The sequence below is a fragment of the Ammospiza nelsoni genome, chromosome 1 (genome assembly GCF_027579445.1).
Source record: "Ammospiza nelsoni isolate bAmmNel1 chromosome 1, bAmmNel1.pri, whole genome shotgun sequence".
Lineage (NCBI taxonomy): Eukaryota > Metazoa > Chordata > Aves > Passeriformes > Passerellidae > Ammospiza > Ammospiza nelsoni.
The window spans coordinates 113,826,274-113,853,953 of NC_080633.1; the positions used below are offsets into that span (position 1 = coordinate 113,826,274).

General features: G+C 38.6%; 1 protein-coding gene across 1 annotated transcript in view; it reads right to left on the bottom strand.

Moving 5' to 3' along the window:
- Positions 1-216: 216 nt before the first annotated feature.
- Positions 217-27,680, bottom strand: part of ST18 (ST18 C2H2C-type zinc finger transcription factor) — a 66,260-nt gene continuing 38,796 nt past the window's right edge. The window contains exons 10-20 of the mRNA XM_059477220.1: positions 23,655-23,900; positions 17,905-18,020; positions 14,688-14,750; positions 13,834-13,902; positions 8,623-8,685; positions 8,447-8,527; positions 7,195-7,416; positions 5,098-5,186; positions 3,504-3,607; positions 1,187-1,330; positions 217-357 (exon numbers count right to left, since the gene is read on the bottom strand). Coding sequence (XP_059333203.1) covers positions 217-357; positions 1,187-1,330; positions 3,504-3,607; positions 5,098-5,186; positions 7,195-7,416; positions 8,447-8,527; positions 8,623-8,685; positions 13,834-13,902; positions 14,688-14,750; positions 17,905-18,020; positions 23,655-23,900 — 1,338 coding nt within the window. The remainder of the gene's footprint in view (positions 358-1,186; positions 1,331-3,503; positions 3,608-5,097; positions 5,187-7,194; positions 7,417-8,446; positions 8,528-8,622; positions 8,686-13,833; positions 13,903-14,687; positions 14,751-17,904; positions 18,021-23,654; positions 23,901-27,680) is intronic.

Consider the following 27,680-nt stretch of genomic DNA (forward strand, 5'->3'; position numbering starts at 1 on the left):
AAATACAATATACTAACAGAGTGCATTGCTGTTAATACAAATAGTCTGTTGTGGTTTTATTCTTTTTTTATGTCAGCTGGGAAAAAATTAGTGCAATGTTGCAATTGTAAATGCAGCATGGCAACCTACACCCCTTAGCAGTACATGAACTCCTAACAGATCCATCTGGAGTTTACTGCTGTTAAGTAATTTCTGTTGCCCAGCAGCTTTCACATCCTACACATGGATGCCCTTCACTGCCTGTTTGATACTTTCCAGCAGAGCTTTGCATTCGGGGGAATAGTCCCGTTCCAGATTGCTGTACATGTCTGTGAGTGTATTTACATATGCTTCGAAATTCTGCTCACTGATTGGCCCCTAAATGGAGACAAAACAGATTATAATTGTAGGAGGTAAAATTAAGGCTGAAAAACCCAAACACCCAACCCCAAAGCACGCCAAAGGAGCGATATGGCAACTGGGGAGAAGTCCTGAACAGGGCAGCCATCCAAATTAATGGAAGGGTTGTGGAAATTACAGGAGTTGCACATCCTGGGGGACTCCAAGCAAGAAAAGGAGTTGGAGATATTATGGTTAGTGTAACCTTTTTCTTTTTTTTTTTTTTTCTTTTTTTTTTTTTTTTCTTTTTTTTTTGTGGCTTATTTGTCATTTTGTCATCTCTGGGATTGTGACTGATATTCTCCCTAACTGTCCTTTTTTAATCTTCCAGTGGCATTCTTGACATTTGGAAAGGGGACTGGAAACACGAGCACCTCTGTGGATTTGGCCTTTGTTTGAAAGTCAGATGTGAAATTCTTGAGAATATGGAGCTTGGTTTTCTCCAGAAGAATTATCTCTATGAAACAGGTTTTGATCTGGGAGCAGAGTAAATGAGGGCACTCATGAGAGTGAAGTTTTCACTCTTTGTGCAGGGTGGGTATTCAGACAGGGAGGTTTGAGGGAAAAGCCTGCCTTGCATGGTGAGGTACAGGGCAGAGATACCAGGACTGGCTCAATCCTGAAAGGAACTGCACCTACGGCCACACAGACTTCATGATCCTGCATCTCTGCAAAGCAAATCAGCCTAAAAGTGCTCTCTGCTAATGCAGCTCCAGTGCTCCTGCCAGTCCCTGAGCTTGCTCATCTGCTTTGAATGCTGGCAAGGCAGTCTCAAAAGAAGGTGTTAACCTGCTGGCTGTGGGCTTACCATCTGTGGCAGCTGAATGTCAGCGAGACTGGAGATAAGGGCTTGGCTTAAGCCAGCTAACTCCTTCAACAGGCTCTCGTTGTTCTGCTCTATGAGTTTGTTCTCCTCTTCTATTGTTTTCAAATTGCTCTCCATAGATGTGATCTAAAAGAGACAGGCAGGCACAAACACAGACAGACAAACCCTTGTCAGCATTGTTACTGCAGTTTGAACCCAAAATATCAGCTGGGTGGTTATGAGAGAGGCCATGATGAATCTGAAACTCAGCTATGCTTCGTTTAGGACATAACTTCTCCACAGAGCATTCAGAGCAAAGAAGAGGTTGTATTTGCTCTGAAATGAGGGACTTTGCTGCTGGTTCATGGAGAAACCTTGTGGCAGCAAGGCACTAGAGAGTGCCCCAGAGGGGGAGGAAGGAATTGAGCTTGCAGAGGAGGGTCAGTATGGAGCAGAGATGAAGTGTGGCCTCAGGGCTGGTGGAGGAAGGAGAAAGGAGGTTGATGTTTTCATTGCTGTCCTGCTCTTACAGCATCCCTGCTGCTCAGCCACAATAGCAAGGGCACGGGTATTGGGTATTAGCTGTTGTGCTGCTTTCCTGCCCTGCTCCTGGGTGAGCTCTGGGCTGGCTGGGATTAGCAACAGGCCTGGTGCTGGGAACAATGAGAAAAAAATAGAGTGGAAAGGAAACTGAGAGACTGAGCACTGTATTGCAAAGATGGTCTCTGACTAACAGAATGGAGAGGAGGGTTTTGGAAAGAGCAGGAAAAAGCAGCCAAGGTAGGGAAAAAATGGTATATTTTTGAAGTGAGAGCTCAGGTCTGAAAGCTTAGATGTCAAAAGCAGTGCTGAAAAAACAAAACCAGCAATGGCAGGGTCTGGTTCCCTCCTGCCCTGCTCCTTGTCCCAAGAGCAGACAGCTCAGCAGGGCAGAACCAAGGGCTGCCATCCCTGCGCCCCACCACAGCTCCACAGGGCACTGACCAGTGCAGTCACACCCACAATTGTCATGCCCACCCTTCTTTATTAGTATGCGCTTCTTTGCACTAATTAATTGCTTCCTGCTTGTGGCCACTTTACTTCCTTTGCTCAGGCACAGCCACACAGCAAAACTCCCCAGTGTGAGAAACCCCTTTTTGTGTGCCTGTCGTCCGCTTCAACCCCTCCTCTGCAGGGTGCTCGTAGCAGTCTAACACCTGGCTGGTGTGGAGTAAAAGGAGGTAGGAGATTTATGGCTTCTGCTGTAGTTCAGTTCAGGCTTTGCTGGTCAAGCTGCCTTCACCAGGGAGAAAGTCTAGGGAGAAGAAACCTGACTGCACAAACAGGGCTATCTCCATGTAAATGGCTCAGTGACCACCGGAGAGAACCAAGTGTCCTGAGACAGTGAGCACAGCCCCCCTGCAGTGCAGTTTGGGCTGGATATCCCCACAGCTGCTGTGGTGTGCAGCCAGATTGTTTAGATCCAGCACAGGTGGCACAGGCTTCTACCTTGTTTAGACCATACACGCAGCGGTTGCTGAAAAAACAGCAGGAGACAAGGCTGCTCATTCAAATGTGGTGCAAATAGAGGGGGGGGGTATGGTTACACTCAGTTTGGTTTAGATCTATATCCAGTTCACAAATTTATTTTTATTTCACTCTTATTCTGAAAATTCTGAAGCTTCTGCTCATGCTTTTACCCAATCTGCCCAGGTTAACTTCCAGGTGTACATGAGAGTCTGAAGGGATGATGCTACACAGCTCACTCCATAGAACCACTATCAGCATATTAAAACCAACTTAATCTCTCCAGTACAGAAAATAATGAAAGAGAATGACTCTTTTGCATAACTTCCATCAAAATCCTCTTCTACACAAGCTAGCAAAAGGTATACATTCCTTACCAGCGGTTGCCTGGAGGCAAAATTCAAAGTATTTGAATAATTGGCAGTGGGTGAGCTAAACTAGGAAAATTTTCTTTGGTACTCATTAAGACTTGGAGTGGGTTTGTAAGAGTAATTATCATCCCTGAAAACTCAAGTCATAGGACCTCCCTGGTTTGGTAAGCAGATGTTTGGTCAACAAAGGAAAATGGATGTTTTGTTTGGTAAGTATGTTTCATGTCTGCTAGCTAAGATTAGCTACAAACTGTCCTGAATTTGTCATTCAGCAGATCTTTAGGACAATATCTGCTGCTCATTTACAAAAAACAGCAAACAAGAGCTTGAAAAAAGAAGTGCAGAGGAGACTAGCTATTTTTAAACATAACATTTACATAGCATTTAATTTATTTATCGTGCTTAAACATAGCATAGGAAAAGGTTTCACATTTATGGCATACCTGAGTTTGAAGTTTCATCATGTCAGCTTCAATTTTAAGATTGGATTCATTCAGTTCTTTTATTTCTTCATCCAAGTGTCTTATTTCTTCATCACTCTCAATACCTGTAAATAGTTGAAAATAACAACATCAGATTTAAAGTGTCCACAGGACAATGGATGTATAAGTAACCAGCTGTATTACCTGGTACTTAACCCTAGGAAAATAAGATTTTCAAAAAATGATTGATCCTTATATTTTCTTTGATTTTACTATCAAAATTCTTTCCTTCCTGTTAAACATTTATATGAGCTGAAGCATAGATGGGACTATCTTAGTCCTAATTTTTTCGCACTTTCTTTTTTCATTGCATCATGCAAGTACAAGCTGAAGGGTACAGAACGGAAAAATTGCCCAGAAAGAGGAAAGTTTATCATAAATGTGAGGAGATTTTTATGGTGCTTGGGTGTGGGGGTTTTGTTGTTTGTTTTGGTTTGTGTTTTTTTTTGTTTTGCCTTTTTTTTTTTTTTTAAAGGAATGCAACAGCAACCCTTCTTTTTCAGAAAATACAGCAGGGCAACATCTTCTTTAGTATTGTAATTGTTCACTCGTCTGTACCTGTTTCTGATTTTGCAAGAATCTCTGTGGGGGCAAGCTCCTGTGCAGAAAACTTCCATAAGCACAGCCTTAGTTATATCTGATAAATAGTGAAGTTTAAATAACAGGAAAGGGTGAAATTTTCAGAAAGCTAACAAGTATTACAGGAAAAAAAAAAAAAAAGCAAAACAAAACAAAACAAAACAAAACCCTAAGAAGCCAGGCTTTTTCATCCCAACAAGTTAGATAGCAAAGTAAAAGAGCTTCAGTTCTTTAATGAAAGACTTATCCTGAAATATACTGAGCTGTAGCAGCTGCTGGCAAATGCATGTTCCTGTTTCTGCTTAGTATCATTCTGAGCCCAGCTCTGCCTGGAGATTTGTGCCACTGTTGTTACTGCTTTAAAGCCTAGAACCGAGTGTACTGGGGAGCCAGCATGGGAAATGTGTAAGCAGTAATGCAACCGTTTTCCTCAGCAGTTGGAGGCTAAAGACTAAATTTCCTGAATCCTGGCTCAATGCCCAACTTGCTAAAGCACATAGTATAAGAAGGGAGACTCCCACACATTTTCCCCTGCAACTCTTTGGTAATTATTGCTTTGCACTTAGGTTAGCTAAATTGCACAAGCACTGCATAGATACTAAACCATGTAGGAATGAAGTTAGAGAGATGAGTCCATTTCTGCTGACGATATTTCTCCCTTCCTACCTTATTCAGATAGCTAAGTCCTCCTGATCTGTAACTAATTGTTTATTAATTAAAACAATATTGAAAGGATACCCTAATAAAAAAAATGCTCTGGAACAAGAGCATATCCTCAATGTTCAGTTATCAAGATGTAAATGAGAATAATTTTATAATCTCTCATGCAAATATTTTTTGTTAGTCACGATTTTTTATTGCTAGAGACAAAGTACTGAGAATTAATGCCAGAATGGCATATAGGGGCACAAGTATAAATGGGAGTCAGGGCCCTTCTATCTAAATAAATGTCATCATTTTTTACAGATCTCCTTACCGCCACTTGCTTTAAGCTTGATAGTCATTAATTCTTCCGAAATTTTGCCCTTTTTTATGGTTTGTGCATTCAGAGGACAACCAGACAGGCTGAAACAGATAGCAAAAAAAAACATTAGCACCCACTTGAAAATGGCAACAATCCTTTCAGGCAATATTATCATGCACTTGGACAGACCTCTGTACCTAAGGTCGCATCAGTATCTCCATTATAGCATGGCTTCGGGGAATGACATAACTCATAAAGAGTCATTTAGCTGTATATTCCAGCTTGAAAATTGGCACAGAAATCTCAATCTATGAGTAAACAACTCTTAAGCATATTTCAAAATAAACAAAATTGCAGTAGCAGCTACTGTTAAGCTATATGAAGATGCATTTACAGAATTCGTTAAATTCAAACACTTATAAGCTGTTTTTATCAAGAGATTGTGCTCCAAAGGAGAGGAGAGTGTGGTATTTAAAATGGCAAGTTTACTATCCTAAAAAAAATTAGTTAATGGGATGATATCCACAGTGCCCAATTATTGTATCACTTTGTTGATACATAATAATGATCAATACAATAATAACTCTAGATATACCCTATAGGCTGTAATAGCTTTTTTGAATGGTTCCATTATATAGTCAGTTGGCTTTTTAACCACTGTTCACATTAAATTACATTTTGCTATTTCAAAGCTTACAATTTCATCAGCTGGTAATTATCTGAGGCAATTTTTATAGCCCACTAAAGGGCTAAGAGGAATTGCACTGTCTTAATACTATCTTTATAAATAACAAAGAAGAAATATCCATATGCCGAAGAACTGGCAGCAGGATTTGTTTTTAGGTGTATCTGAGTAAGGAGAGAGGGAAAACTTTGTTCCACAGAAAAGTGGTTGACGTGTGTGTGTATGTGCATGTAAAAATTTTTACAAAAAGAGAATCCTAACAGACATGGCATTTCCACATAGGAAAAAAACACCCAAAAACAACAAAGCAGTAAAACCTAAGCTTTCATTAGCTTGGATAAAAGCTATACAGAAAGATGCTAGTTCTTCAGTTCTAAATTTTTGCTTATTATCTCTGCCCAGAGCAGATATCTAACTGGGAGATTGTTTGAAAGCCATGAGTTACTTGTTAGGTTTCTAACATCCTAGGAAAGGATATAAAACAAAGTTATATCTGCTACATCATTTTAACTAATGTGATCTTGGGAGTGACCCAGTCTCATGTAGGATAGGAATCATCTGTACTATGAATTGCTACCAGCTAAAATACAGTTTTTGCTACTTGCTTAATGACCCACAATTTGCAGTAGTGTCCTAATGAAAAGACTTTTAGATGGGATGTAGGAAATAAAATTAGGATAACACTGGACTCTGACTGAATTTATTCAAATGACCATGGGCATTTCTTGTTTTGGAGAAGTTGGCTCAAAGTGTTAAGAAGAAAGCTAAGGAGACAGAGAATGTAGACTTAATTACTATTAAAGACAGAAAACCAAGCTTGCCAATCAGAATCTTTAATTATTTTCTATTCAATATAGTCAGATTATTATTTTTCACAGTGATAGATGGTGTTTGTTGCTAGTTTTATGTGTGACTTCTCTGCAAGGATAATTTTCTTTGTAAGATTGTTATAACTTTAAACTTTTTTAATCCACATAAGAGCTGCATGCTTATTGTTTCTTCTTTGTGTAACTTAAGCTGCTTAAATACAAAGTTTATAAGTATAACTTTTCCACTGGTAGAAAGATGAAATGAGTGACTCTTGGCTAAAGCTTTTCTGGTGACATTTTCTGGTGATATTTCTCTTTTCTTTGGAAGATATGCAGACATACAACTCCGTATTTCCCTAGGAAAGAACTCTACTTAATTTTAAAGTGCATAGACACTGTACCAATCTGAACACCTTGGAAAGTCATGCTTCAATGGGAACATAGAAAAAGACATAAAATTTAAGTCTCTCAAATTAATTCTGTTTTGTATTACTTTACCTGCAATGTTATTACTCAAAAGACTTTAGCACAATTTATTCTGACTCTAAACTCACATGTTGCCAATTCAGAGTGGAATGTTAAGGAAAAGTGAAAAGAGAAAACACAAAGTTATACCTTCTGTGGGTGACAAAAACATTATTAACATGACCCAGCCCGTTGCAGCCTGGCAAAGGACAGTGTGGCAGCTCCTGTTTGTTCAGTTTCCAGGATAGCGAAGACCCATTGACAGGACTCTCCTTCTGTCTCTTGGCAGCCAAAGGACAACCAGAAGCAGTGCGATGGGAAGTGTATTTACCTGATATGTGACCTTGGCCATCACAGCCTATCACTGGGCATCTACAGAAACACAGCAAAAGAACACTCATTTGCACTGCAGAGAGCAGGCAAAAACATTCTCAAAAAATCCCGAGAAAATCATTCCAGCTGCCTTTGCTGCTTTGCTTTAATGGAGTAAGACTTGGTCCCTGTTGGCACACTGTACCAGAGCATCCAACTATTGTCAAGCTGGGTTGTGGGGGTTCAGCTCATACTAAAATAAGGAAATTTAAAATAGAGCTGTAGAGACTAAGAAAATAAGACGTTTGTTTAGATAATATTTTACTGGAAAAGAAAATTGAAATTCTATCATGGGCAATAAATCGCACTTCTTCAAGTGTATGGAAAGTCAACATTGTCTCATTTCTTTCTTGGTTTTTGGTATGAAGAAGAGGGTGGGTTCCTGTAACTGGAAGACATGCACGGAAATCCATCCAAATATTTGCAAAGACAGGAGAGGGAAGTTTTTGTGCTGCTCTGTCAGTGTTATGCAGTTTCACACATATCATTAGCAAGTATTAAAACAACTCTCCATACAATGAAGTCTTCACTTTTATGTTCTGGCAGTTATCATTTACAAATTTTAATGGAATATGCATTCAAGCCAGGAATGTAGTGAATCTCTACAGAGTTTCCAGTTTTCACTTTAACTGAAATTTTCATTCATAGATATAGAAAAGACTTGAGACTTACAGATATTTAAGTTCTCTGGAAGATATTTTTAAGGTGTCACTCTGATTTAATTAGCTGACATGTTTCACCTCAGTCAGTAATAATTTTCCTTCATTTTGCCAAATTTTTCAACCCATTGGCATAGCACTTTTTAAATTGATTGGAGCAATACAAGCAGATATAGAAATCCTTCCTCACTGTTCAGTCTCCTAGGTGATGGACTCCACCAACTCCACAAGAAGCAGAAATACTTGGTTTGGTTCCAGCTCTGGGCACTATTCTCGCAGTGTTGAGATTAACTGGGGCATCTCCCTATGGTTCCTCAAGTCCTGAACTCTCCCAGGCCATTTCCCCCCTCCACCCCTGCTTCTGTACTCACTTAAGTTCAGGGTCTTCTTTTTCTTCCTTGGTAGGAGTGACTTTGATACCTCCTTTCCTGGCACGAGGGCAGCCAGACAAGCTGAAAGAAGCACACAGAGTAAGAGCCACCTCTTTCTGCTGCTGCCAGCCGAGAGCCCTGAGCACTGCAGCCCCATGTGATGGGATGGTTGTTACCTTCTGTGGGATGCATAGTTCCCTGTCACGTGGCCAGAGCCGTCACAGCCAGGTGTTGGGCACCTATGGAATAATACAGGAATTACAAAATATGGTCACAAAGATACAGAGCAAATAATGTGTACAATCTATATTTTGTCTAGAGTGGAAGAAAGAACAGCAGAGCTTTTGCTGAATAACTAAACCTACCTCTCGCTGGTTTGGTGTTTTTCCTTAAATAAGCATACTCCCTTTTTTGGTGTTTTTTTTTTTTTTTTGTTTTTTTTTTTTTGTTTTTTTTTGTTTCTTTGTTTGTTTTGTGGGGGTTTTTTAAGTAGCAGAGTTTTTATACGGAATATGAAATATATTGTATATGATGTGTTGATTTACTTAGTTTATATCAATGTTTGCATCAAACATTTTTCCTTGTACAGAATCAACATTACAAAGAGAAGAAAAAAGCAGCTTGATATAGATCTATCGGTAAATTTGCTCTTATGTGTTTGTTTATTATTGGTATGATGTTTTCAGGTAGAGATATAAATAAGCACTTTGCCAGTATTTACAGAAAGGGAAATGAAAGCAGAGAAGCAGTTTTACTTTTGGCCATCAATAGACAGTAGCCAGAATTTAAATTTAATAATTTGTGTATTCTAGCACTGTAAGCATACCACAGCACCATCTCTTTTTTGCTTGAGATTCAGTTGGGTGCTCAGCTGAGCAATTGGATTATGCTTATTTCTCATAGTTAAGGGGTTGCTCTGTGTATGTGAGACAAACAAGCCTTTTCAAGTATGAATTTTTAATACTGAAACATCCATACAATGAAAAAAGGAAAAAGCCTGCTGGTTACTGTGCTTTTGCCAGCACTCTGGCAGGGTGGGCTTCCTGCTTGCTATGCCCCAAAAGCCAGCTTGGGTCAGTAGGTCTTTCCACTGACTCCTGTGGGGTTTGGAGTGGGACCTCACTGGTAACACCTTCCATCTCAGAAGTACAGAGGTTTTATTTTTTTATTTTTTCTTTAATTTTTCTTTTTTCTTTTTTTTTTTTTTTTTTTTTTTTTTTAATTTAGGGCTGTTTTTATTTGTGGAGTGGTTTGGCTTGAGGTTTTTTTCAGAGAAGATTAATGTACCTCAGCAAACAAAGCAGAACCAAAAAACATTTGCCTTAGAAGTTATGCCAGCCTTTTCTATGTTCCTGTATTATACAACACAAAGTTCTTATACTAAGCAACCCTAAGGGACTTTGAAGTGCTATTATTTTTACAGAGTATCAGAATTACATAAGGAGTTGTGCCAAATAATGTTGTACTGAACCATTAAGGGCAGTTGTAGGCTTCAATATGCTCTTAAGGGTCCCAGTTGTTACTGAATCTTTCCTGAGTTAAAGAGATTCGTGATTTCATCTTGTCATTGGTAGGCTGCCAGGGAAAACACCTACAAATATAATGGTAATAGTACATCTGGGTGTGCAGGTGCATCTCTTCACAGAATATTTAAAACTAATTTTCTGTGAACAATTAATTTGTCAAAAATCTGACTTCTTTTGGACATGAGCAAATTTATGCATTTATTCAAGCAAAATTCCGCATTATTTCAAATGAAGAAAGGGGTGAATTTTTTTAAATATAATATCAAAACATTTCATGATGACACTTAGTGAACTATATTTTTGGTGGAATGAATTGCCTCACACTGACAGCAAAAGTTAAGGTGGGGGTTTGCAGAGTGCCAGGACATGCTTGACTGTGTAGAACTAAATGTTGACCTGTTAAAGTGTGGGACGAGGACTGGGCACAACGTCATGTGGAGCAGGCAGCAAGGGCAGATGTCTGGAGAGTGTGAATGCTCACAAGTAAATCCAGAACACCTGCCAAAAACTAAGGAAATTAATTTTGGCTACTTGTTTTATCAGATGATCACAGATGGAAGGGCTCCCTGCATAGACTGGAGGTGGACTTTAATTCAAGAAAATCTTTTTGTGTGAGACATTCAGATCTGAAAGTCTGGGAGTTGTGAATGTACTTATAAAGGATACTGAACTAAATTTTATATCACCCCATCTGTAGTTACCACTTCTGACAGCAGACAGATTTCCAACTGGATTGGAGTCCAAGCTATTCTGAGGTCACTGAAGATTTCAGGGTGAGATATTGTCAGGACTAATTAAACTGTAAAAGGATATTTCAGGTAGGCTACTGACAAACAAGTAAAAAGCTTCATTAGCAAGACTCCTAATCTTGACAACTGGATTGGGTTTTCTAAATATTGGTTATATCTTTGTACGGATTGTGAAATTCCATAACACAAAATACACCAAAAACCTATTTCCTTTCAATCAGTAATGCTGAGGAATTTCATCAGCTTTTAAGTGGTGTTTGGACTGGTGCCCCAGTTTTAGGGAGTCATCCTCTATAATCAATTCCTGTGCAGAGCCAAGAAAATAAGATTTACATCAAAGGGCCAGAGGTCTCAGGACATCAAATTAAAAGATGTCAACCCTCAGGTGGGTGTAGGTTACAAGTTCTTTCACAATTCTTCCAAATTTGTTATTCAAAAATAAATCTCTGTGATTTCACATATAAATACTTGCAAATGGGCATTGAGTACCTTCTGTTTTGTCCCTTTCTCCAAGAGGATTGCTTTATCTTTAGGAAGATGAACTACAATTACAAGTAAAATTTAAATGCTGAGCTGCAGGTTTAGGAGCATTTCTGGTACATTTTCTCCCTCAAAAGCTGAAATGCTTTTGATCAGAGGTGTTGGATATGAATTGTAGTCAAGGCAAACCAATGGAGGTCAGCTGAGAAAACCATTTTCTGAAATTGTTATACTACCTATGGAAGGCATTATAACTCAGTATAAATCAGTATCAATGTTTTATGTGGGACCCATGTAGAAAAACTGCTCAAATCTCTCGTAAAACTTGACATTTAACCACTGCAAAAATGAGTATAAGGGTAGGACTGACCACCTATTCCTAAAAGCTTCTGAATTGTAAGTAAATACCTCTCTAAAGTACATATTTAAAATTATTTAAGGCTTGATAAGCAAGCTCTTTGGTTAAATAGGATATCAGCCCCAATTATCCCTTTTAGCTTTAAAATTTGAGTCATCATCAAACTTATGTTTTAAATTGACCACCTCAGATTGTTCTGAGCAGCAAGAATCCTCATATAGAAATTTTCTTGAATCTGAGTCACAGGCCCACTTTCTGAGCAGACCTTCCTTATTTCCAAACTGTGGATCACATGGAAGCCTTGTATCTTTGCTGGCATAGAGTTTCATAATTAAAGCCAAAATCTTATCTTGATTCTGGCAAATTAAACATGAATAACATTTGGAAAAAAATACACAGCTTTTTCATATTCATGCCTAACTACATGAGGGTACTTTCCTGGCCTGATTCTATGAGCATTTATGCCCTCTGCTCACATAGCAATGCTACAATTAACTATTGCTGTCGCTATACCAGAACAAGAATGATTGCAGCATTTTGGAAAAAGATTTAATTTAGAGAGAAGCAAAGTTTTGTTCAAAATATCACCTGAACTATGTTTGCAAGAACCTAAATTAAGGTGGTACATTTGTGAAAAGTAATTTTATTTAGCCTTTTTTCCTTTTGCAAATTGTCTGTGAACAGATTTTGATTTTTGCTCTTTTTCTAGTTAATTGAAATTAAATGCTAACTGCGTTATGCAACATATTTCTGTCTGTGAAATGTCCATGAACTTTGACTTTGTCTTTCACAACTCACTTATTATACATGGCGTACAGTGTGCAGTTTGTCATTTAAGTCATATGCTGTTGCTCCTCTTTCCTTATGGCATGACCAAAACTCTAGAAGCTTTAGTGGAAAAATAACCATATTGGTATGCAAATTTACTTATTCACACATGAATGGGGCGGGGGGGTGATGCATGAGGAGCAACTATTCAAAATATTTGTGTGAGTGTCTTTGTATGGCAGAAAGCCAATAAAAGCAGGGACAAATATATATGACTCAGCAAATGACTTCGAATTTGTCAGCATTTCTGCAAGCCCGTTCCTTGCTAACCGTTCTGCTCTTCTAAAACAAACTAAACCCAAATTTTATACCTTTTGGGATCAGAAATGTCAAAAAATGCAGCATTGTGCCAGAGTGCCAGTTTACCTACTGGCTTTGTGAACTGCTTTGGACAGCTGCCTGTATAAATGTTCTTTCTTTGCTATTTTGCTGCATCTCCTGTACATTCAACTTCATACCATCAGTTCAGCATTTCAATTATAACTGAAGTTGTAAGGCTAGGGAATGAAACCACTAACATTGGATCTGGGGAAGCCAAACACTGCTCCAAGCCTAAATGTAGCCACTTCTGCTATTAATATTATTAGAAAAGGAAAATAGTGCCATGATCAGACTTTATTTTCTTCTATCTGGACTAGGGATGAACCTAAAGGACAGAAAGGACAGTCACGGGGTTCTCCCCTTTTTATATGCATTCATGAATTTTTCCAAGCCATCTATTATGGGATCCAATTTACAAGTTGCAGAGGGAAAGCTATGAAAGAACTCTAATTATCCTTCCCTTTTCCCCACATCCTTATTGACAAAGCCAATTCAATAACTAGATGACTGGTTGCCAGTGCCTCTCTTGACTACAGATTTTTGAAATATTCATATGTCCCTATACATCTGTCTATATAGCAAAGCCTGCACAGTCCTTTTGTAAGTGACATTTCATGGTGAGAATTATGCCAGCATAAAATATGACTTGATGCCTGCTTCAGTGGCATTAAACTCATAGTATAGGGTAGTGACAAATAAAAAAGGATTTGCAGGTATTCTGGTCTCATTTTTAGATTTATTCTAACTACATTTATTTCTTACTAAATAATTCCAATTAATTCTATCTGAATCAGTTGACAGATCCATCTGACATATTAGATATTTTCTATTCCTTTCTGATTCAGAAACACTGAGAAAACTGCATCTTTCCTAGTGTTCACAATTTTTGTCCCCCCAGGCCCTGATTAATTAATGGCAATGAAGGGGTACGAGCAAAAAGAAAGACAAATGGAGAAAAGTAAACTTTATTTCACTCAAAAGCTTTCAAACCAATTCACTACACTTTTCAGGGAAAAGTTTCAGAGATACTGCTCAGAGCAATTCAAATTTACAACTTCAATAACACAGGGAACATGTTTGTGGAAGATAAAGAACAATAACATTTGTGCTATTGTCAATACTTACTTGAGCTCCTGAGAGTTAGCAGCCATAAGGGATTTTAATGTCTTGTCAGCTAATGGGCACCCAGAAACACTGAAAAGAAAACCTGATGTGAAATATTTTACTAAACAAAAGCATTTATTTTTATCTAAAACACCAACATCCAGACAATTTATGATTTATATTGGTTACAATTATACTCTCAAATATTTATTCTCGGCAAAAAGGACAAACATAAGGCTGCGGTTCTTAACTAAAAAAGTATGTAGTTTGGGACAAAGGTTTCTAGCTCCTGTAAAGCTTTGCTATGAGGGGACAGTGGTACACAGAATCTATCCTTTATGTTTCCTATATGAAGGACAGCTAAAGGATCTAGTCCACGTGGCTGGTAGAAGGCAGAAAACATTTCCATTCTGCTCCCAATGGAAATGTAGGAAATTGTTGTTTCAACACCTAGGTTGGCAGTAGGTTATTTTGAAAAAAGTATCTACTGCCCTCAGGTTATAATAGCAGATTATGAATTTCAAAGCCGTTCATAAAAAGGTATGCAGAAACCTCATTTATAATCAGACGCAACAGCATCTGTATAGAGACTGCTTGTATACTCAGGGAAATGCAAACTTCACTAAATGACTTCTGCAGGTCTCAGCTGAGAAATGCAGCTACAGTAATAAGCATATGCTGCTTAACTGCCTCAGTGTATTAAGTCCACACCTTCACAAATATAACAAAATCAGGAAAAAAGCCACGTTTCTCTGTGGATTATTTTCTGCAAATTGTTTTTGAATACTTATCCATGGTTAGTGCAAAGGGGTTCAAAGATGACAAGAGCTACAAGTAGCTCTATTTCCTGTTTCAGGCTTCCTGTTGTTTCTTACCTGCGGTGTGAGGCATAGTTTCCTGTTACGTGACCGCTACCATCACATCCTGGGGTTGGACAGCTGTGCAGAGAAGAAGGAATGAGAAGTGAGGGTATATAAAATACACCACACAGCTCACCATACTCTGCAGTGAATTATGTAATGATCCTTAGGGCAGTCACGTTCATCATCACACACTGTCACGACACTGCAGTAATCTAGAAAAACCTCATTCTAGTTTTTAATTATTACTTGACAAACAGAGGAAAAGAATTTTTCCTATTTCTACAATGCAAATAATTCAAACCCTTATTTTATCTGCATAGAGTTACCTTTGCATAGGTATTTTGCTTATAAAGTGAGTTCTTAAAAAAACTATTTTATTATTGGCACAAAATTTTCACAGCAGTTCATAAATGCTGGAGCTGAAGTTTCTGATCTGACCTCAAGTATAACATACTGGACGCCTGAGAACAGTAATATTTAAAATAATTTCTTTCACTTCTGACTAAAATAAGACACCTTATTTAGAAACATATCAATATTTATTTACTGATGCAAGTGAGAAAGATGTTTGGATTACTTGCAGAAGAGAAAGCACGTCAATATTACACATCTGAATTTCTGAAAGAGAACAAAACTTTCTCAAGCTGTTTCTCAGATGAGCTATGAAGTGATACAAAGGTTGTTTTGGTTTGGGAATGGTACTCTTTAAATTAATGTTCCCACCAAGACTCTGTAAACCATAGGCTGCTTGCTCCCCCTCCCTTCCTCCTTCCCCCGCGGCAGGTTGGAGAGTAGAATTGGAGGCACAAAAGGTGAAAGCCACATCTCGAAATAAGAACAAATCACTGGAAACAGCAACGAGATAACAAAATGAATGGTAACAGCAAAAATATCCATAAGAAAGTGCACAAGATAGGCAAATGATTGCTCAGAACATATTACCCACCCCCTGCCTTTGCCAAGTAAACGTGACTGGGAGGAAAACCTTCTCCCTGGGTGAGGTTATGGAATAACCCTCAGCCACCTCACCTCCTGGCTACTGCCAAGTTTAACCCTGTCCTGGCTGGAACCAGGTGCACATTTAACAGAACAAATATACTCATTTAAATAAAGAGATGGAGGCATGCTGGAGAAGATATAGTTTCTCTTTTTCCTCAGCCATTCTTCAGCTGTAACACTGAAGTCAAGCTGGGATACAGTCCTCTGCAAAAGAGGAAAGATACCAAGAAATGCAACTTGTGCATGGATGGGGGGGCAAATTAAATACACCTTTGTACAGTACTTTGAAACACTCTAACCAACCCTGGAGAGTTGCCTTATAAAGAACTGTTTTTCTTTCACTGGAAATATGGATAGAAAGGGCAAGCAGATGCTGCACAAAAACTGTTAGCTAGTGCTCCATGCTAATGAAAAAAGGGTGCCTGAGATGCTCACCTGGCTATTTTCTCTGAGCTGGCAGAATGCTAGGAAGTTTTTCAAATCTGTAAAAAAGCCTTAGGAAGATATCAGCCTCATTTTCACAGCCCATTTCAAACTGAGCCATGCTGTTATGGCCAACAGAATTTACATGGAAAAATAGAAAGCACATACTAGATGGTGAGATTCATACAGTAGTTTGCTCCAACTGTGCTAACCACATTCAAAATTTTTCTCTGCAAGTGCTTATGTCATTTTAAAAGCTTCCTCATGATGGAGCCAACTGTACTGAATTTTTCAGTAAAATATCTGAGCTCAGTGGGATCATAGGAATGTAGTCTGATCTCTATATTTCTTATGGATTCTTCTGATAAATTAAAACTATTCTTTATTTAATTTTTGGCACAATTACATTTTAGATACCTGCTTTTAGATACTTTTTGAACCTCTGTAAGTTCATCATTGCTCTAGTAAATACTTCGATGTTATTATTTAGGAGAGTAGAAAAGTATATTACAGGTATCTCAAAACAGGTCAGTATCACAAAGGAATAAATACTACAAAAGAAAAGCCATTAGCCTTCAGCAAATAAACTCAGTGATTTTTGTATGCATTTGTTTTAGAAGAAGAGGCAAGACAACCTGACCTGTAGCAATTTAGGTCATGAACTATGACTGCAGATATAATGTGGTGAGTAGACAACATGCAGACTGCATGACATGGGGGAAAGAATGGCTCTTCACAGCAGCTTGCCCCAGGGAAATGTAAATTCTAGGGACAGAGGCAGCTCTAACAGCTTCAGTGCCACGAGTCTGGAGAGCAGGACACAAGCTGGCGTGATGTGACTTGTTCATTCATGGGTGAGCCTGCAGTTGTGGGCTATCATCACAACCACACTTGTTCACAGAGACCTGGTCTGCTTTGGGATAAAAATAAAAGTGCCATAAATGATTGCTGAGTCCTGATTGACTATTGCAGTGAAAACTCTATGTTAATATCAAAATGATATTGATGTGAACCCAAAGGGATTTTGTGAAGAGCCTAGATGTGATTTTTAAAGAGTGACTTGAATTATGAGCTGCTTGGGACAATTTTAGTGAAAAATTCTAAACAGAAGCAGGCTATTTTACACAGACAGATTTAATAGAATTTATTTTTCATTCTAGATAGTAAAGATTTGGAACTTAACACAGACTAACTGGGAAAAGAAAATATCAGCCTATAGTCCCAGGGTGTGAATTTCTACAGCCGCTGCATTTTCAGCAGGACTGAAGAACTTATTCTGCTTGGAAGGAAGCAGATTAAGGACTTAAACCTGTTTCCGACAGGTTGGAAAGACCCATTCTGTATTGTATGTTGTCTTTTTTTGAACTCTGCATGTTTTCTCTCTGAGAAATCCTAACTGCCTCCACACAAGTTCTAAGCAATGGGTCTATAATGACGATTGTTCAATCAAAGCTTATTTAATTATATAAGCATTAGCAGAGGCAATCTGTAGCATGTTATGAAATGGTGTGTTTTGTAGAAGAAGTTAAGTGCAAGTGCCCACTTGTTACCTATCTATCTGAGGAATAAGGAGTGGCACCCAGTATAAATTAGTCATTAATCTGTCCAGACCCCCAGGCACACTCTGGCTTGTTGCAGCTCCAAACCTCATGTATGCATATCCACAGTGTGGAACTAACTACTGGCAGGGAATTGTGCAACTCTCCCTGCTCAGCTCCTGCAAATCTACTTCAAAACAGAAGTCAGAACAGCAGCACACCCAGTGTTTACCAGAGCAAAGGAAAATGCAGCATTTTTTGTGACTCACGTGATGAGTTCCTTTTTGAGATCTCTTGAGTGGAGCTTGGGTTTAGGACTGGGTATGGAGACATCTCCTGGGTACTTCTTTTCCTCCATGTTTTCTGGAGAGCTCACTGGATCTTTCTGAAATATTAAATGAGAATGTAACAAAAGGTTTCTCTCTTCAAGTCCTCCCACACATTCCAGAAACAATTTAATTTGCCATGGCAAGAAGACAACCTCTTGAAAAGTAGAAAAAAAAGTATTAAAAAGATATGATGGAGAGAAATTAAGAAACTTTAGTATATCATAGTTTCAGGCTCTTACAGGCAGATATTTAAGACTGTTGTGTAAATATTTCTGAAAGCAGATGCTAGTTTAAGGAGACTATACAGGAGAAATTTTTGTTTGTTTAATAAGACAGTGATAAAGGCCAAAGAAATGTACGCAGAGAAAAGAGAAGTGGTTGTTGGTGGAGCAAAACTAGACTTTGGCAGTTATATTCTTTTTATTTGCTGTGTAAGTACATTGCTGACTTTTGAACACGGTTAAAGTGGTGACCATTGCACCATAAATTACAAAACTGCAATAAGAAATTTTAAAAAGTGTTATTTACATAAGCAAATGCTAATGCAAAGCTGTTTAGATCTGTGGAATGGAATGTCCTTTTATCTTATTGAAAGAGCAGATTCTTGTTAAAATAAAAACCATAAAGAACAAAACAACTTTGAAGCTTTCTTAATAGCAGGCTGCTAAGGGTAGTTCTTGATTTGTACAATTTGTAAATCAAAATCATCACTGCTACCATGCTGTTTGGTGGATAGTATGAATCATGAGCATTCGCTCCATTGGGAAGGCATTTTGGAAAGCTGGAATCCTGGTAGGAAATGGAATTTCTGTTTTCTGAAAAATCTTCTTTTATGATTTCAAAATAATTTGGTTTCTACTGTTTTGAGACTTAATGCTTTCAATTATTATTGTCTTTATAAAAGATAATTATCCCTTTCTGGAGGGATGCTCAGTAGCTATTTTATCATTCAAGAATTCTCCAAAGTTTATAGCATCATTTATCAGACCTCTATGAATCCCTTCTTGGACTTCACGTTGGTTTTGTGATTCCATTCCAATACTCAGGTGTTTCCCAGAGATTACCATCTGTAGGAGCAGAAACTGCTGCCCATGGCTGAGAGGGGAAGGTCCCAGCCTCTGCTAAACCCACAGTGCTGGTGCCATGGATGCTCTGGGCTTGTGCAGCTGACAAATGTGCCAGGACAGAGGAGCAGGCTTGTGTGCAGAGCTGTTAACACAGAGCGCAGGGCTGAGTGGAATCTGGACTGAAAATGGAGTTTCTGCCTCCTGGGTCTTGTAAGCTCTGCAGGGGTGTTTCTTCTGATAAAGCTTCCATATGGTCCTCAATTCTGGCAGCTCATCTTTGCCTGTTTGGAGGCTGGATCCTCAATATGACATTCTTCTGCGTTCAGCTGCTGGCTACCTACTGCCTACTCTAACTCACACTTCACATACGTATAGAAATGATGCCATGTTATTGCTGTATCAATTACTACTGATTTTTTCAACCACATTTTTGGGGTTAATTTGTTTGAGAATAATCTAATCTGATACAAATATAGAAAGCAAAAATACCTATATTCAGCTCTACTAAACACTCACAGTAATTAATGAGTAATTATTTTAAATAAATAGAAAAATCCTCATATATTTCAGGCTTGAGGAGTTATAATTCTAAAGGAGAACTTCAGATAAGGAGCAACAGAGAAAGTTAGCGACTACAGAAGGTCTTGATGTTAGTGCAGCAATAATAAATGATTGTAAGTCTTCCAGACATGGAAACTAAAATGCTAAAATGCAAAAGTGGAAAAATGGATGTCAGCTTTGTTCAAGACCCAAGAAACATCAAAGATATTTTCCAGAGTTGGGTTAAATCTTGTTCCCAGTGGCATATAGGAGTAATTTTGGCAGTGGCACATAGGGGTGATTTTGCCATGGGTATTTGAATTCCTGACTACTTCTATCCACAAGTTCTGACCTACCTTTCTTACAAACACATAAGTGCAATCAGGGATCGTCACTGGTACGAGTTACTGTAAAACTGAAAGTTCCCCAAGGAAACAACCAAAAATGCCAATACCCTGTTGCCAGCTAGAAGTAATCAGATGTCAAAATAACTTCAAAAAACACAGATAAAATGGTTTCCAGTTAATTTAATGGAGGTTAAAGAAGAGTGGTTCATCAGTTTCCTGTCTAACAAGTAACTCTGCCAGGCTACATCTGCATCACTGAACTGATGTGTGTTTCTAAAAATTTAAAGCATGCCTTGCCTGGATCCATGTTTCTAAACTAGCCATACATCAGCCACTTCCACTTCTTCTGAGAGCAGCCTGGATTAAGGGGTGCAGAAAAGGACCTGCTAGCATTCCACTGTGATCCTGATCTGGGTCATGTACCTCAGGATTCACCTGCAGCACACCAGAATTGCCCTAACTGTTTGTGTTGCAGGCTATGTTCATATTTTCATATGTGTAACTTGGGTTCTTTGTTTATAATGACAGATATTCTGATCTTTCGCTGGTGATGGACCAGAAACTTTGTGTGTGAGTGTGTGTGTGTTTTTCATCATGTCACTGTCTGATACCTGCTGCACAGAGCAGACTGATGGAGAATTATCTATGTGCAAGGCTTGACAAAACACTACAGTATTGCAGTTCACAGCTTCATTTCACTGAGTCATTTAATAAAAACAAGACTTCATGGTGAAGCCTGACAGGAATACACCTATATCCGCCAGTATAACTGATATAGAGGGTTTAGAATTGCAGTATTTTAGTTTTCTATCTTTAAATAGTTAGGGTTTTTTCAAAATCTTAATAGTGAATTTCCTGAATTGAGCTATTAAGATTTCTAATTTTTTTAAACTAAAGCTATTCACACACATACATACAGAAACAACAACAATTTTATACCGTTTTTCTCCTAGTATATTTCCCAGGAGTAAGGAAGATATATATAGACATTTAAATGAGTGACTTTTTAGTCACCTTTAGTAATTTTCTTAGTTCCTTGAGGGATACTTGGTGTTATTCAAGCAACATAAAATCTTCATATGTGTAGAAGCTGAAAATCAGGACAGTGCACTGGAAATGCAGGCAAAGGAATACCGAAACTCTGCCTTTCTAGAACATTACATCACTACATGTGGCCCAAATGGTGTTGCATCTGTCTGAAACACAGAAGGTCAGAAATAAAGAACAAATACTTTTTGATCCACTGCACTTAAGACTAAAAGCAGAGCATCATGTCTTGGCTTGTGTGCTTCTCCAGCTATTTATCGTTAGAGGGAGAGATAATCCTTTGGGAAAGCACCTTTAGCACTTCTCTCTTTCTGATATGTTGGGTGATGATCGTCACAGCTACTCAAGCCCAACTGTATGTATAATTTTTCCTTTTCAATTTGAATGGATTTATAGTTAAATGCTATTAAAATCTAAAGAATTTCAGACTAAAAGAAAAATCAGAACCATCCCAATTGGTCCAAGCACTACTATTTCCTGCAAAGAGCATGTGTGTATTCATGCATGCACACTACTGAAAGAAAGCAAGCAATGATACTCCATTAATGTACAGATGGAAGTTTATATTGATTTCAGCAAAGACCAGAACATAATGGTAACATGAATAACAGATAATAGCATCTGGCACTTTTAACATTTTTAAGCCCTGAAATCTTTGGAGAACTGACAGTTGAACTAACTGACAGCTCTAGTTATTTCTCAGCGCTTTCCTTTTGGAGAGATTTTGAGCTTTTTCCAAATTCGGATTTTTTTTTTTTTTTTTTAAGGGGGCATCTGGACAGGCTATTTTGCTGAGAGAGAGAGAGACAATATTTTCTGGAAATTACCACCAAAATTAAGCAACTGTTGTGCATATGAACCAGATAACAATGAATTAGAAAGAGATATAATCAGTCATTTTCTTTGCATAAGGATAACTGCCAGTCTTTGATTTTGAAAACCAAGCCTCTGGCCCTGTTATCGCTGGATGTATCAAGGCTCCCTGGGACACCAAAATCTCACAGCAGAGATCTGGGGCCAGATCTTCAATTAGGGACAAAATGCACAGTGTCAAAGCAGCAAGTGCAAGGGGCACCAGTGCCTGAGTGCATTGGACCAATATGTCCTGTTGGGCAGTTTAGTTGCCTCCAATTCCCTGTGCTGGAAAGAGACAGGGAAACATCCAGACACCCATCCTCGCCTTGTGAAAGTCAGGCATGGACTGGGGGGCGCGGAGGTGCTCCTGTCTTGGCTCTTTTGCTGAGCTGCGATGGCAGCAGGGAGGAGGAGTGACATGACAGGTCCCCTGCCAAGTCTGTGGCACCCCTTGGTCCCAGCAGCAGGGCAGTCCTCTCAAAGCTGGATGTGCCTGCTCATCCTGCAGCATGAATGAATGGGAAAGGGCCTGGGCCCTCAGCCTCCTGCTTCAGACGCTCTCCAAAACCCTGAGACACGGATTGTTCTGTCATTGGTGAGATAGAGACCATCACTAGCCCCAAAGAGACTGCAAAGGGCTCAAGACAACCCAGCCTCCAAGAAATGCAAGCTTTTTCAGTGGACACGTTGCAACCTTCTACCCAGCGCTGGTAGATTGTTTCCCTTATTGAAATGAATTATCTTCAAATTCCAGGTGGTTTTTGAACTGGATGCCTTGATCCCCCAACCTCAATTATAAATAGCTTTACCCCATCTATGTTTTCTTGAAGTGTCAGATTTGATTTTTGGACAAAAGATAATGTCATATTAATATAATGATCAAATTCTATTACTAGATATGTAAAATCAAACAAGGAGCAAGTAGTATAAAACCTTCCAACTAGGACATCTTTTAGTTTCTTTCTGAAAGCTGTAGCATAGGCTTTTATCTAATCAGCCTTTTATAGAGCTGGTGATCCCTTCCTGATTTAAGAAAACTGAAAGCAACCCATATCCTGAAAGTCAGGCTTATGAAAAAAAAGATATTAAATCGAACTTGCTAGCAAAGTAGAAGAATAAGAGAGAAAGGCCATAGTAGACTATGCTGCCTTGTTTTCAAGACAGGATAAACAGATATGAAAGAGCAAAACAGAAACAAAACCAAAATTAGGACAATTATTGATTTGGAAGTAACACTCTAGTAGACTGATCACATAAGTTGCAAGTTGGAGATCTGACACTCAGTGGCAGAAATTTATTGCAGGATGTAAAATAAAAAGTTTTCCAGTAAAATAATGTTACAGACAAGATTTTAAGTCTGAGTTTAAATGCTTAGATATCAAGTTATCTAGAAGTCTAAAGAGTTGGTATGGAAAAATTGTCTTTTGTTTCAGCATGAAAAAACTCTCTTGGTTTGATTTAATTTGTTGGGGTTGTTTTTGTTTTGTTTTTCCATTTTCCCCTGGTGATTGCTAGTCCATTTGGGTGTTTGTGTTACAAGACTGAGCCATTAGGAACAAAATTTAAAAAGCAGCCTCTAATGATGGTAATCTTTGTTTCCCTTACCTTAGAGACTTACAGACATTAGCAAGTAGGCTCTGAAAGCAAGATTTTCCAAAGTGAGTAGTGGGTTTGTTTTTTTATATCCCATCCAAGAGACCATTAAAACCAGATCAGTGCTCACAAGCCTCTACCTGTGGAAATTGATTCCCTTTAAAATGTACTACATGGTCCTAAAGACTATCATATGGTCTCTCATGCAAGGGAGAAAGTCACTCAGAAATTGAAAAAATACCTCTTTTTCTTCTTCTTTCCTGCCATGGGTCTTGCTGTAGTTGATTGGTGTATCCCAGCCTTCCTGTTCACAAAGTGCCTGGTAGAAGGCTGCATTTACCAGGATGCTACTTGCTTTGAAAGGAGAAGAGGTGGGAGTGGGAAGTGCTGTGCTGGAAGAAGTGAGAGGCATAACTTTGTCTTGGCTTCGATTCTTTTTCATGCTCAAATCCAGTGTGCCATTTTCATCCACTTCTATCTCAGCTCCCTGACATGCAACAGGAAATAGAGACATGTTTAGATGTGGACGTGGTAAGGCTGTAGAATAACCATGTGGTGCTTTTAAAGGATAAATATAAATGCACGCTCTTATTTAAATTTATCTGAATCTAAACCCAGCTTTTCGATTTATGTCAGTTAATGTCCAACTCTTAGGCAGACTTAAGGGTAGCTTCAGTAATGGTATCCCTGCATCTCAGCTTAAACATAGTAAGTAGAATTTAAATAAGATGCCACTAAACCATAACCTATACACCCTAAATCTAGTTTTATTTAAAAAAAGTTTAGCTTTAAATCTTCTTGATCTTTTCACTCTTACAGAGAACTATGACCCCAATTCACAGTTAAAAGCATTAATGCATTGTTTAGGTCATCAACAGCATTACTATTACATATTCTCCCTTCCCCCCACACCCTGGAAGCATTACAACATCTGTATCATGGTGGGGGAGAAGGAGGGGGAAAGAAATACATCTAAAAGTAGCACAGTAGGAGAAATTTTCACTGGGTTTTCTACATCACTTGAAATGCTCTACTGCCTTTATCAGAATTTGACTAGGCCACTAAGGCACAGGTCTGCACTGAGACCAATAGATGGGGAGGTACAGGAGGATTTTGGGGAGGTTCTCCCTAATGGAGATATTCTGCCTGAGTTAACAAACCCTTTGTTTCCTGGGGAGTACAGCAAAGAGCAGCCTCTAATTGCAGAGGTGTGTGTGCAGTCTGGGGAGAGACCCAACCTCTATTTCCAGTCTGGGAGAAGCTCTCCTGCTCACAAAAAGGGGCAAATGCTGCTTGGGTGTACAAGAACAAAGGAAGGAAATGTCATTGATCTGCCTTACACCATTTGATCACAGAAAAAAGAGGATAAACTCCTCTTCTTGCAATGGTAAAAAGCTGCTGAAAGTGCAGTTTTCTAATGTAAGCAACAAAAATTTGCTCTCATGCTTAATATGCTTGCTGCATATTGACATATCTTCTATATAGGGATGAATATAAGACTAGTCCTTGCTGTTGCCAACATTTGCTGAAGGCACCTAGGGAAAAAGATGAAATGTGGCTTCTGGAGGACTAGTTTGTAGTCTAGTTCAGTGTTTTCCTGAATAATGTGGAAAGCATTCAAAGACTATGGAGATAAATAGTCATGTCAGAGATCTACGAATAGAATACTGTAATTAACACTGCTCATTGTGATCACTACTGTTTTTAATTTGAGTCACCACAAAGCTTGGATGACACTTGGGAATTTGGGGTAGATGTGTGCAATGCTGTGTAACTGTAGGAGACAGCTGTATAAACCTAGATTTCCTACCTTGAGTAATAGGAAACTCACGGTGTAAATGAATCACCCAGATGTTGTGTTGTAAATAGAAAAGAGTCAGGCACGCCCAGGGTGCAAGTTTGTCTGTCTTTCTTAGACCTCTTCCTCAGAAAGACATTGGCGGGAGGAGCCCCTTTCTTCTTCTGACCATTAAATATTGCTGGGGCATGATGATTCGTCAACCATCGAATTGCCAAAGATAGGGCAGTCAAACCTGTCCTTGCCTGAGGATCTTTAGAGTTGTGGTGAAACAGGGAGCTCTTCCCCTCTGCTGAAAGTGTGGCACGGCCACGCTGGGTGGACTGAGGGTGGAGCTTCCTTAGTGCAGCCTGGCCTTCTACCACTGCCAGTGCCAACGAATAATTCAAAGGTAAAATGTGATTGATTAAATCTTCTGAATCAGAAGGAAAATACTGGTGCTAGAAGACAATTTAAGGCCTGTCAACCTCTCTTCACTCAGCCAGCATGGCTCCCTTTTGCATCCATGCAGATGCCCACCTAGGCTGAAGCACCAGCAAGCCATCTGCTTGTCCCTGGTTCAGAAACTCAGGCACCTCTTATGTTTGCTTCTCCCACACAGCCAAGTTCACATTTTCAATCACACAGCTTAAAGAGAGAGATGTTTTATTATATTTATGGGAAGTAAATACACTTCTAATATGTTCATACTAAGACGCTTTTGTTATATCTTTCTGCCCCTTTTTAGTAAATAGTTTAATCTCCTGTGATAGTTTTAAGCCCTGAATTTGACAGTGCAGCTTATCCTGGATAATAACTTAGTAACCACAACATCTTATGCCATCTGTATAATATCAAATACATTTTTATACCAGCATTAATAAACCTTAGTTACAAAAATCCAAGATATTAACTATATCAGTGCCAAGCACACACTCCAGGATCTGACAATACAGCTCTGCCATGATCGCCCCAGTGTTTTTTGGCTTTGTAGTTGCTATGTAACTATAGCAATGAAACAGAGCTACAGTAATCAAGTTTAATGACCAATGTAAAGTAAAATGCTAAATATTGTAGTTGCTGACATTTTTCATAATAAAAAATCTTGGGTTAAGTCTGCACAACCAACATTCACATAAAATTCCAGACCTCTGTGACAGATGGCTTAGGAAAGGAAGCCATGTGACTGGGCTGCAGTAGTTTTATAGTGCAAAACCCATAAATAGTGCAGATTCTCTCTACTGAAAAAATATCTGCTACTCAGAAGGCAACAGCAGCAGCAAGAAGGACCAAAAACAATCAAGGTTTCCTTCTTAATGCAACTTGACATAGAATAATATCAGAAAATCATTCTCTCTGAGAAACAGATACCAATAGCCTCCACAAGGAGCTCTGACTGATAAGCAGAACATTTACTATCATGGATATTTAAAGCTTTCTCAACACTTGCCTGAAATTCATGTAGAAGTTGTGTTCTCCAACACGTACCTAATTCCAATCAGGAAAGGCTGGGTAGCCAAAGTGTGTTTGTGAAGTAGTGTGCAGATGGAGTTTAAGTGAGCTCACAGATGCACGCAACAATTAAATAAAGACATGGGAAAAACATCCCCTTTGCCCACTGCAGAACTGATCACAGGTTCTCAGCATGGCTTTTTACTCAGAATGGTATAAAAGAGCTATTGCTTTGGTGCCTTCCTAGCAAACTCCAAATGACAGAGCAAAAAGAGGGAAAAAAGTCAGAGTTATTGCTCCAGTTTACATTCCTACTCTGATCCCACCCTCCTCTCAATATGTCTCCTTTGCTTGCTTTTCCACATTTATTTTTACATCAATTTTTAAATGTAACTAAAAAGGCAAAAATGGCAAATGGGAAAAAATGTTAGAGCAGTGCTCTGACATGCTGACAGAAGATGGCACTTACTATGCTTAGCTCAAGCTTGTAAAGGCCGTGTTCTCCTCAGTGAAGGCAAGATCTTATTACTGTTGACTCTAGTGCATGTGTGAACAGGCCTATATTTATCCATTTATCATGACATATTTAAAATACAGCTACTAAAACAATGTAAACTGTTCTGATTATTCCTTAAAACTGTAAGCAAAACAAAGATGAGAATGTATTTTTTAGCTTCCTAACTTATGTTTGTTTTAAGCTGTGTAAGTCTTTGCAGCCTGATTTTGATCTTACTCACATTTATATTTACACTGGTGTAAACCAGGAAAATATCCACTGAAACAACGAGGAAAAATCAAAGAGCATGATAGGAGACACACAGTAATTAAATTCAGGTTACTTCTTACCTAGTACCTCATAAGTGACAGTCTAATCCCCCCACCTCACATTTTACAAGCAGCTGGTAAAAGGATTCAAGAAAAAATAATTAAAGAAAAATGATGGGAGCACATTTTCTTTATTCTAGTAGCTATTCAGTGAAAAAAATAAGGTACAAACAGTAATTTATTACCAAAAATGAAGACTTATATAAATATGAA